At 64.8% G+C, this 11,460-nt stretch overlaps 1 protein-coding gene across 1 annotated transcript in view; it reads right to left on the bottom strand.

The window, feature by feature from the left end:
• The window catches only part of GAS6 (growth arrest specific 6), a 29,231-nt gene that overhangs the window by 1,915 nt on the left and 15,856 nt on the right, over positions 1 to 11,460 (bottom strand). The window contains exons 6-13 of the mRNA XM_032880998.1: positions 11,260 to 11,382; positions 8,283 to 8,405; positions 7,350 to 7,471; positions 6,828 to 6,946; positions 6,367 to 6,556; positions 4,738 to 4,902; positions 3,613 to 3,781; positions 688 to 860 (exon numbers count right to left, since the gene is read on the bottom strand). Coding sequence (XP_032736889.1) covers positions 688 to 860; positions 3,613 to 3,781; positions 4,738 to 4,902; positions 6,367 to 6,556; positions 6,828 to 6,946; positions 7,350 to 7,471; positions 8,283 to 8,405; positions 11,260 to 11,382 — 1,184 coding nt within the window. The remainder of the gene's footprint in view (positions 1 to 687; positions 861 to 3,612; positions 3,782 to 4,737; positions 4,903 to 6,366; positions 6,557 to 6,827; positions 6,947 to 7,349; positions 7,472 to 8,282; positions 8,406 to 11,259; positions 11,383 to 11,460) is intronic.

Raw genomic sequence — 11,460 nt, 5'->3', positions numbered from 1 at the left:
GACACACAGCCCGACAGCCTGGGATGGACACAGCAGGGCAGTTGGCCCAGCGCCCTTCACTCTCCGTGCCCTGGGAAGGCCGGCAGTGCCCTTCGCGAGCTCCGTTTGCCCACAGGTGCACATGGTGTGTGGACCGGTGCTCCGTAGAGGGGTATCTGCTGCGGTCTTGGGGACCAGACCAGTCTGGGGAGCCTCGAGCAGCACCAGCTGGGGGCAGGCTGGCCGCTGTCCACACACACTCCCGGCCAGCAGGCCTGCCCACTTTGGACAGAGAGCAGCGCGTACAAGCTCCTTCCTCTGCCCCTTGGCTGTCCCCAAGCAAACTGTGGGTTCCACACAGCAGGTGTTGGCTTGGCTGGGTGTGCGGGGCCGGGGGTATGCGGGCCCCTGCCTCAGGGCTCAGCCTGAATCTCCCAGGGGCGTGGGCCAGGCAGGCACATCTGGACGCAGGAGAAACCGGGAGCATTTGCCGGGGAGACAGTCTGACACACGTGGTTCTAAACTGTCCAGCGAGACCCCCCTTGGAACGGCTCCCAGGCCACCATCCACACGGCTCTGCCCCCAGGCTGTCAGGTGACCTCGGGCCAACGGTGTCCTCAGCCACGTGGCTGTGGGACCCTTGAGGGCCGCGCCACAGGGGGACAGAGCTTCCCGAGGTAGGAGCGGGGACCCACCCGGGACGGCTACCTGCTTTTTGAGCTTCTTGGTGGAGTGGTAGTCAACGAGGGCCACGGAGAGGGCCACCGTGTGGTCACCACCCACCAGCGCGAGCAGCACGCCTGTATCCGTGGCAGGGCGGATCCGAGCCATGACCTCTATCTGCCAGGTTGTGTCCGTGCCGGCGTCCGCGGGGTTCCGAGCTGCAGTGAGGGCGGCACGTCAGGAGGCGGGGCTGGCCGTGGTGAGTGGGGAGGCAGCCCCCGGGAGGACCGCGCCTGAGTGCCAGGGGCCTGTCCCCAGGGAGCCGATTGTGGGGAACATGCGGGCCCTGGGGACGGCAGCCCTGCCACAAGCCCTGGCACGGCCCCCGGGCCACGCAGGCCTGCCGGGACTGAAGGCAGGCGTGTCCCGTGGGCCGCGGGCACCCTTCCCTGGCATCCCCTCTTCCTCTCCCACAGGACACACGGGAGCGCACGGCCCCCTGCCCCGCCGCGTCTCCCCGGTGCCCTTCAGGTGGCTCGACCAAGTCGCACGCGGTTGGGAGCCCTCAGAAGGCGCCCTTCTCGGACTGCACGGCTCCGTGCCCCGCCGAGCGGCTCCGTGCTCAGGTGCCTCGTCTACGTGTGTGACGTGGGTTTACGATGCGTGGACGTCCGAGGGTCAGACACGCAGGCTCCCCGCAGCTCCAGTGCGGACAGGTCCAGAAGCACACTGCGTGGGAACGGCTGGATCGTGGTTCTCTGGGGGTCGCTACGACACCCATTTCCTCTGGACATATGAATCGTCTGCTGACAGTGATGCCCGAGGACCCCTCAGCCCCACGACCCGGGGGCTTCTGCCTCAGAGACCGTGGAGTCTTGAAGGAGCCGCATCTGCTGGAGCTCAGACGCCCTCGCGGCAGGGGGTCAGCGCCGAGGTGAGCCATGGCCTAGGTTCCCGACGCTTTCCAGTGGACCGTGAGCACCGGAATCATCTGTGGGGGCCCCGGACCTAAGAGGGTCTGCTAGAGTCCATTTCCAACAGCCGTCCAGTGACTTGAATGCACGCGAAACTGGAAAAAGCAGCCCAAAAGCCAAAAACAGAAGCCAAAAAAACGTGGCCAGTGCGGCCTCCCGTGTCTCCTGGCCCTGAGTTTTCCTGTGACGGGACCTTGGGCCCCGGCTGTGCTGGGCAGTCTGTCAGCGGGGAGGAGTCTCCCAGCTCCAGATGCTGCTGGGGGCTGACTCGGGGCCGTCCCGAAGACGCTCCTCTGAGTTGGGGACCGGTGTCGTCGGAGCTCTGTGAGAAACGCAGAAACGTGCAAACACCCCGTGGGCTTCACGACCGAGGCAGTCCACAGATGCGTTTGCAGACCGTGGAGTGTGCAGTAGGGGACAGGGCCACCGTGGTCTCTGCCCAGGCCCGTGTCCCCACACAGGAAGTGTGGATGCTGTTTGAAGGAAAGGTCAGGAAGTGTTTTTTACGACGAGACTTTATAGGAAACATCATGATGACGTTAGACTTTCCTGTGTAACCATGAAGACTAAAGGAATAACGTGTGTGTTATACCAGTGGTTCTCCTCCCAGAAATCCCGCTTGTTGCACAGGAATGCTTTGACAGTTAAAGCAAAGACAGAAGGAGCGGTGATCCCAGGGCTTGAGAGGACAGCCACCTCACAAGGAAGGAGGAGTGGGCCCCGTGTCCTCTGCATGGGGGGCCCATACGGGCTGGAGGGGATACGTGGTTGTGGGGCCTGTGGCAGGGGGTGTGGCCCCAGCCCTCAAGGCCAATGAGCCCAAGGAGACCGAGTGTGGGTGCTTAACCAGCTCACCATCTGGAAGAGAGGGGCTGTGAGTGTCACCTGGAGACGGACCAAGCCAGAGATGGTCCTGGAGGGCCGCGGCAGCCCCCCGAGCCTACCTGCCGCAGGGTGCCGGCCAGAGGAGGGGCAGGGAGGCCCCCGGAAGCCAGCACACAGGCAGGCGCCTGGGCCTGCACACCTGCCAGAGACCCTGCAGGGCCGTGGGCCTGGGCGCTTTGCTGGGCCAGGTACCAGCCCTCCCCGGACTGCAGGCAGAGTGGCCAGTAAGGGCTCCGGCGCGAGGGAGGATGAGGGAAACCAGTGGAGCCCAGAGTCGAACAAGAGAACCGCTGAGCCATTGCCATGACCCGTGCCGCTCGCATCGGCATCCCAGAGCCGTGCTCCCACAACCGGGCAGTTTCGGACGTGACTGCGTGTCACCTGAGGGGTGACCGCGCCTTGACCAGCATATTAGGGCTCTTTGTTTTTACTGTAAAGTGAATTTGATAATAGAAGTGAAGAGATGCGAGCTGTGTGTGAAGGGAGGGCGGGCCCCGTGTTCCAGGGTCGGGAGGGCCGCCCCCGCACCCTGTGACTCCCCTCGCTACAACAGCTGCGTGGCCAGACATCTGCCGCACGTGGACGTCACGGGAGCTTCGGGAAGGGCTGGTCCCGCAGGCCTGGCTTCTTCCTCCCGCGCGGCCGTCAGTGCTGGTGTGGCCGGACCCCGCTCTGTGGAGAGCCCCGCATCCCGGCAACGCGGCCGGCCAGCCCCCGTCCTGCTCCTCTGGGTCTTCTCTTCCCGCCAACCGTGAGCTCTAGAGCCCCAGAGCCAGCCACCCGTCTCTGGACGCCGCCCTGCTCCACGCCTCGCCAGGCTCCGGGAAGCGCAGTGTCGCGCTCGTTCTCCACGGCTGCTCCGCAACTGCTCGTCCTGTCCGAGGACGTCCCGCAGGTGCCCCCTTGGACCCTCCCCGTAGCTCCTGCCCCCCACCCCCGCCGCCGTCCCGGCGCAGGCACGGTGGACGTTTCCTTGCTGGCTCACCCCGCGCGGTGGCCCCAGGGCTGTGGGGTCATCGGCTTATCCCGGACACCAGCGTCCGAGGAAGCGGCCTCCTGCTCTGCCCGCGAGTGCGGCCATGGCCGTGCCCACGCCGGGGCCGAGACTCACCGAAGTCCAGGCTGTAGAAGGCAAACCCGGTCCCAGGGAAGAAGGACCCTCTCGTGGTCGCGGAGAAGCACTGCATCTTGGGGTTGGCCTTCACCGTCTCCTGGATGGCGGTGTCCTCGCCCTTCAGCCAGTTCCAGCTCCTCACGCAGCCGTCCAGACGGGCGTTTATCTGGGAGGAAGAGAAGTCCCAGGGGCTTCTTGGGACCACATGGCCACGTCATGGGCTCCCAGACAGCACAGCGGGAGGCCACGTGGCTGCTGCCACGCTGGTCGGAGGAAGGGATGCGTGGCTCAGCAGTGCAGGTCTCCCGAGAAGGGACGAGTCGTGGAGGCGGTTCCTGAGAGGGCTCCTCAGGGAGAGGAGGAGTCCCCGCGGGGTCCCCAGTGGCCACACTGGGTCTGCCCACCCAGTCCCAGCGCAGAATGGGGACCGTACGCCGGAAGGACACGGACGAAGGCACACATGGTGCCTGGTACCCCCGAAATGTGAGTCCGGGGGCCGAGTGGCACACCCAGCACCATGCTCTGGTCTGCAGCAAACCAGGTCCCCCGCCTGGATTTATAAAATGGGGAGGTGTGAACAGCTCCTGGGGGACCCATGGGGTCTGACGCCCCAGGTCATCCGCAGGACACCATCCTCCACCCCTGCAGGGAGGACTGGGCCAACACCTCCCACGGGGACCTCCACATGCCCAGGATCCTCTTCTCCCACTTGTGTGGGAGTCACCACAGATGGAGGGCTCTGGCCTGGCCACCACATGCTGGATGACGGAGGGACCTTGAGGAGGGCAGGGCCGAGGCCCCGCAGGGCTTCGAGGGACGACGAGTACTGACCTCCCTGTTAGTCTTTCTCCCCTGTGGAAATCCCGGCAGGGTTAACAACCCAAATGTTCTTGGGAATGGTCCAAAAAACTTGACTGTTCCTTTTGTTAAAGAATAATTTCATTGTGTTTTATCTCCACTGCAAAACAGGCACTTTTGTTATCGCTTCCGATGAAAACTCAAGTGAATCTCACAGGGCATGGTGTGTTGGGGAAACGGCCACCGACCGGCGGCGAGTGCTCAGCACGGCAGCTGGCGGCCAGGCCTGTCCTCTGCGGGAGCCCGGGCCCCGACGGTACTCACAGGCTGCACCAGGTCTCTCTCCTTGAAGGGAATGCCTCCCACGGTCAGGTTCAGGTGGTACAGCCCCCTGTCCAGCTGAAACAGATCCCCGGCCACTGCGATCTTCATGACCGCATCTTTGTTCACCTTGACGACCAGATTCCGATCGAGCTCCTCCACAGAGATCTGGAGAAGACCAGCGCCGTGAGGGGGAGGCCTTTCCGAAAGGACCCCGTCGCCCCCGTGGGCCAAGCCACCCCCGACCGCGGGGAATGTTCATGCCCTACACACCTCGTGGTCCCCCTCTGTGACACAACCTCCCTCCAGGCCCTGACGGTCCCCCCAGCACAGGCTTCTCCCTTCACTCTGCCTCCTCCAAGGGGGCCCACTTGGGGCCACTACTCTGGCCCCATCCTGGAGCTTCTCTAAGCCCCCAGGAGCTGCTTCCAGGGGCCGGGAATCCCACTGACGTCACCGCCTCCCACTTGGTGCTCCACTTCCCCAAGCACAGCCGCGCCCCTGCGAAGGCAGGAGGGCACGCGGTCACCAGGTGCCTGGCACAGACGGGACGCTGCACGCACGGACGCCGGAGGTCTGCGCTCTTCCCTCCTCTCCACGCAGGAGAATTAAAAAACCCATCTCTCTGCCCTTTGTGCGTCCTGCCAGCCCTCCAGAAGTCGTCGGTTTCCCTTCCGGTTCACATGGGAAATATGGAGGTGCTCAGGTCAGAGTGTGGACAGGAGGAAGAGAAGGAGGGGTCAGGAGAGGGAGCAGAGGGGCTGCCTCTGGGCTGACCCCGCCTTGGGCCACCAGTTCATGCCTCAGGTGGGGCAGCTGTGCTGATCACAGGTTCTGGGTCCCCGGGTTCCTCTCCTGGACACTGCCCCCCCCGGCCCCGCCCAGGACCCCTCCTGCGGCTGGTGCAGAGCGCACGCCCCGGACCGTGAGCGCGGCCACTCTGGGAATATTCATGCTTTAGGGGCTGAGGAAAGAAGCGGGCCTGAGTTCACAGGAGGGAGATTAGCAAACGTCCATGCTGTTTTCGTTCAGAGTTTCCCATCTTTGAACTTCCAGAAGGAAAAAGAATGCTTTTCTCTCTCAAGTGCTTACTTCTGAAAACCCACTTCCTACCAGGGGCCCCTGAGCTTCTGGAAGGTTCCTGTGTGCCCCAAGCTGCCGTGTTCTGGGCACTGGGGTACAGGTCTCATCAGGACCGACAGGTCAGGCTCTGGGTGACTAGGGCGTTCTCCCAAAGAAGACGCCCGCATGTGAGCACATCTGCGGGAACGGCGCCAGCCCCAGGAGCCGGGTCCCGGGATGGTATGGACACACGGAGACGGGAGCCTGGCCCAGACCTCAGCCCAGGGGCCCCAGCCCCATCATGGACATTCTGAACTGGACAGTTTCTGCGGCAGGCCATCCTGTATGCTCCAGGGTGACCAGCAGCCCCCACAGCTCCTGGCAGCTATGACCAACAACCATTTCGGGACAGACCGCAGCCCTCGCCCCATCGACTATGAATGTTCTGGAGCAGGGCCTCGTGCGGTGGCCACTCACAGCTGTGTGTGCAAATGCACGGGGAAATGCCAGGGCCCCCCCCAGGAGTCCCCAACCCTGGCGGCCTGGGGGGTCAGTGGGGGCCAGGCTCACCATCTGCCACATGCCGTGGTTGATGACAGGCCCACTGCTGGTGACGCGGCCGACACCATGGTAGCGGAGCTGCAGCTCCAGCCGGCCGGCCCGCAGGCCCAGCATGATCCAGGCGCTGTCCTGATGGCCTCCAGCAAAGAAGAGGACGCCTTCAGGGTCAAAGGTCCTGAAGTCAAATTCGGCGACCAGCCTAAGTGCCAGCACGAGAAACAAACAGGTGACACACGGGCAGGTTGCTCGTGGCCTCCCGCCCCAGGGGACCCAGGGCAGCAGGTGCACGGACAGCCTGGGACTCTGTCCTCGATGCCAGAGGCAGCACCCTGCAGAAGCCCAGAGCCAGAGACCAGCTGCCGTCGCTGGGCAGGGACAGGGCCGGCCACCGGGCCAGGGATCTGCAGTCCCGGGGAGCTTCAGGCTGGCTCTTGGGCCCCCGTGCACCCGGCTTCGCTCCCGGCCCTTACTTGGTGGGCTGTAGCCTTTTGAAGCGCAGCCTGATCACAGGCGTCCCACTGAACATGCGGCCCAGGTACAAGGACTTCACGCTTCTGGCCACGTTGAAAGGCACGCAGGGCAAAATATCCTGTGGAAAGGGAGCGAGGGCTGTCAGGGAGGGCGTACCTGGGTGCAGCCCCCCAGGCAAACAGGGTCAGGATGCAGTGGAGCCTCCCTCCCCGCTCGCTGGCCAGGCTCTGACCGAAACCCGAGGCTGTGACAGCTCGGAGAGACCACAGTAGCGTGCCGAGCCGGGGTTGGGCCGGCCAGTCGGGAGGCTCGGACCCCACACGTGTCCTGGAGCCTGAGCCAGACGAAAGGGAGGGCAGCATGTGCTGCGGGCACAGGCCACCCGCTCCGCTGTGGGTGCGGAGCTGCCCTCAGGATGTCATGCAGGGGACAGACACGCCTCCTGTCCTGCATTCCCACCAGTCCCGGGGGTACTGGGCCCTCTCGCAGCCCCGAGAGGGACTGCTGCCCTGTGGTCACACCTCACAGGTGTTCATGTCCGGGGACAGCTTGAGGCCTCCGCGTCCGTCACAGTGGCAGGCGTAGCCCCCCGGGGAGTTGACGCAGGCCTGCTCACAGCGGCCCTCTGCACACTCATCCACATCTGTCACCACAGGGGAGACGGGGAAGCTCAGCACACGCGGCACCTCCGCATCTCTCCGAGCACAGGGCGCTCACCCTGAGAACGAGCTCCAGAGCATGTGACCAGGAGGCACCCAGCCCAGGCCGCACCCCACGCTCCCTGTGCTCCCTGCAGGGCCGGTTAGTGGTCTCTCCCTCTCCTCCTTCTTGGGTTAGAGGAGGAGGTGGGAATAGCCACTAGGTTAGGGCACAAAGCCCGTCTATGAGGGTCTGAAGGGTCTGCCACCGTTGGCAGGTGTCCTGGGGCTGCTTCGGGGGCCCAAGAGACACACCACAGGGGGTATGGAGGAAGCATGGAGGGTGTGCAGGCGGGGGCCACCCAGCTTCCTCGTAGAAGTGCGGGGCAGGAAGGCGGAGGAGAAAACCTGCCCTCTCTGTGGCCCCCGATGCAGGGCGCGCTCGTCACCTGACCCCAAGCACAGCAGGTTGACCTGAAGATGGGCTAGAGGTCCCTGTGCCTGTGGCATGGGGGCCCCCCCTCAAATCTGTGCTGCATCCTGGGCAGTTGGGGAAAGTGGCCCTGTTGCATGAAGAGACACCTGGGATGCGCGCGTGCGGTATGCACGCGTGGGTGCCGTATGTGCACACGCACTCGTGTATGTGCCCACGGCTGTGCGCAATATGCGTCACCCACATGTGCGACGCGTGCACGGATGTTCACACGAGCACACGTGCTCACAAGGGTGTGTGCATGTTACCCACGTGTGCCGTGTGCACAGCTGTGAGTGCAGCTCACGGTGTGTGCTGGTGACAGTGGGCAGCGGGGCGGGTACCTCGGCAGGCCTTGTCTGGGGAGCTGAACACGTAACCCTCGTCGCACATGCAGGAGTAGGAGCCCGGCAAGTTCTTGCAATGGGCCTCCCCGCAGGCGCCTCCATCTGCACACTCATCCACGTCTGCGAGAGAAAGCAAAGCCCTTGACCAGGGACGTGTCTGCCGGTCGCCAGCCCATGGTCGGTCACGGAGCAGCAGCAGCCCGAGCCACTGCTCTGGGCAGTGCTGAGCGTGGCCCCTGGGCTGCCGGGACCCTCCTCCCTCCTCCCGCCCACCGTGCTCTGCAGCCCCAGGCTCAGGCGTGGGGGCATTTCTGACCAGGGTCCCAGGTGACCAGGGTGATCTCTGAGCACTGGACAGAGCCATGCTCGTCCAGGGGTGAGCACCGGTGCACAGGAAGGTGGAGGAGGAACCCCTGGGAGCCTTCCAGATGGAGGCGCCCCGTGCCGATGGCTGCCCCGGCTCCGCTTCTACCACACTCATACCCCCGGTCTTCCCGATGACAATCAGACGCCACAAGGGTCAACTGTCAAGGCTCTTCCTGAGGTGCCAAGCACCCTCTCCCCTCGGCGAGCGAGCAGCCCAACCTCTGCAGTTACGAACCCGTCTCCTCCAGGGACAGAAGGGGTGTCTGGCACGTGCACTGATGACTTCCAACACCACGGATTCCTCACAGGGCCTCACAACTGCCCCCAACTTGTGATGACGGCAGCACACAGGCCCTCAAACACGGAAACCATAAGGCGCCCCTCATGACCGTGGGAAAAAGCCAGGGTACCACACGCATCCCTCCAGAGGCAGTGTGAATGCCACGGGGTTCACGGGTCCGTCGGCCTCTGCGTGAGTGCTTCCGACCCCCTAGTCCAGCCCGACACCTGGGCTGAGCCTGCCCCAAGTCCAGGAGCTCCGGAACTTTACTCCCCTAAGCAGTGGGGTGCTGGGGGGCCCAGGACGGCACTGGCCACACCGTGGGGACACCGCCCTTCTGGGCAGGTGGACACGGGCCGCCCCACACAAAGGATGCTTCGTTGGGGCAAAGCTTTTTTTTTTTTTTTTTGGCGCAAAGCTGTCTTAGCACAGCCTTCGAGGCACTGCCGTGACAGCAGGCCACCCACAGTAGCTCATTGAAGCCCCGTGGCACTCGCGATGGCCGAGGGACAGCATGGCCAGGGCACGAGAACCTGCATCTCCCCAGATCTGGGGCCCTGCGAGAGGGCCCATGGCATCACTGGGGAGGGCCTCCTGTCCTTGCCTGCTTCTAGCACATCAGGGCATCCCAGGCCAGGCCCCCACAGGAAACGGTGCACTGAGCTCTGCACCCCACTTGCCCACTTGGCCCCATGCCACCCTGCCCTCTCCCACACCAGCCATCAGCCACGGCCGCAGAGCCACGGGGGGTGGGGCTGGGGGTCCATATAGCCAAGCGCCGTCCGAGGGTCCCGTGACCCCAGCTAGCACCTCGCCAACTGAAAATGCTGCTCGTCACAGCACGGAGATGGGACAGCCCATGCAGCAGGCGGGGTGGGGTGCTGGCACCAGCCACGGGGCCCAGGGAGTCCACACCCAATCCTACTGGGTACACTGTGGCCACAAGGCCCTGTCCCCCACCCACCCTGGGGCCCTCATCAGCTCTCCCCCAGGAGAGGGCCCCACCCGGCCCACCTTTCTGCCACGCGGCATGGAGCTCCCTCCTGCAGCCATGCAGAGATGACAGAGGCCGGACGCTGGGGGTGCAGGGGTGCGGCACGACCCCACTCCCTCCTTCCCAGCATCTCAACGGACGGAAAGGCCGGTCTCTTCCGTACCATAGTGACAGACCTCATACTGCACAGCCTCCCTCGGCTGGGTCTGGGGTAACCAGGTCCCCAGAGAAAGAGGTGGCGGTTAAGAGAGGGTGTGTGCGCGTGGGTACAGGCAGGAGCAGCCTGACTGCCGGCAGCGCAGGTGGGGCACCCGCCCATCACACTCACGGGGTGTCAGTCATGCTACGGGAGCAGCGGCCCACGGCCCCCCGAAGCAGTGGGTGCAGGCCCTACCCCATCGTCCGGCACGCGGTGCTGGGGGCAAGGGCAGCGGGACGCAGGGAGCCCTGTGGCTGTCTCATGCCTCACGACTCGGTGAGTGGGCGGGAGGTGGGCTCCCGTCACTCGGGCTCGCAGGGAGGCTAAGCAGACCTTCCTGCGCGGCACTACGGCCCGTGGCCCCGAGGCCTCTCCCGGCAGCCACAGGCACACATGCCAAGGGCTGAGAGAACGGGGAGGGGATCCTGGTGCGGCTACACGCTGTACTCAGTGCTCACACCCGACGTGGGGTGCCCTCGGCTGCTCCCAACACGTCCTTTCCTCAGGCCGTGGCTGCGCGGGGTCTGGGAAAGGGACCCTTTGTTCTGTCCAACTCAGAGGTTCACCTGGGGCTCCGGCCACTGTGCGCCCTTGCTCCTGAGGCTGCTTCTCCCTCAGCACCTCTGTCCCATCCCCAGGTAGGTGGGCAGCTCGTCCTCTGCAGCTGGGCTGGCCATAGCCTGCAGACTTTCTGGGGAGGTCAGGGCATGGGGCCCCAGGGAAGTAAGCAGGGTGGGCGTCAGAGGCCTCATCTGCTCCTGGCCCAGCCCCACTGTCCGAGCCCCGTCCCGGGCTGTGGTCACACAGATGCGTGGAGCTGACCCCACTCCCTGGGGCGGCAGGGGAGGTCCCCTCAGTGGGGCTGGCCGGTCCACAGATCCTGGTGAATCATCCTGGGCCGGGGGCTGGGGCAGCTCCCCGTGGCTGCTGACATGCCCAGACATGTGCTCGGCACGGCGTCCCTCCACCCTCTTCCTGCCCCCCCAGATCCTCTGCAGAGGAACAGCCGGGACTGCCGACCTCAGCAATCTGGCCATCGGGCTGACTCTGGCAGTCTGGCAACTGCACAAACACAAAGGGGGAGGAGCCGAGGGGAGAGCGCGGAGGAGGGAGGGGCCCGCAGCACAGGCCTTACCGTGGCAGGTCCTGCCGTCGGGGGCGAGCGTGTAGCCGCTGTAGCAGGCGCAGTAGAAACTGCCGGGCTTGTTGGAGCAGATCTGGCTGCAGCCCCCGTTCTGCTGGCTGCACTCGTTGACATCTGGGCACAGGACACAGAGACCCTGGGGAGTGCCCAGAGCACCCCCAGCGAGTGCACAGGGGCGAATGCAGACCTCAA

The sequence above is a fragment of the Lontra canadensis genome, unplaced genomic scaffold (assembly GCF_010015895.1).
Source record: "Lontra canadensis isolate GAN:19392208 unplaced genomic scaffold, GSC_riverotter_1.0 scaffold73, whole genome shotgun sequence".
Lineage (NCBI taxonomy): Eukaryota > Metazoa > Chordata > Mammalia > Carnivora > Mustelidae > Lontra > Lontra canadensis.
The sequence above is the reverse complement of the archived record's forward strand: the minus strand, read 5'-3'. Positions and strand labels throughout refer to the sequence as shown.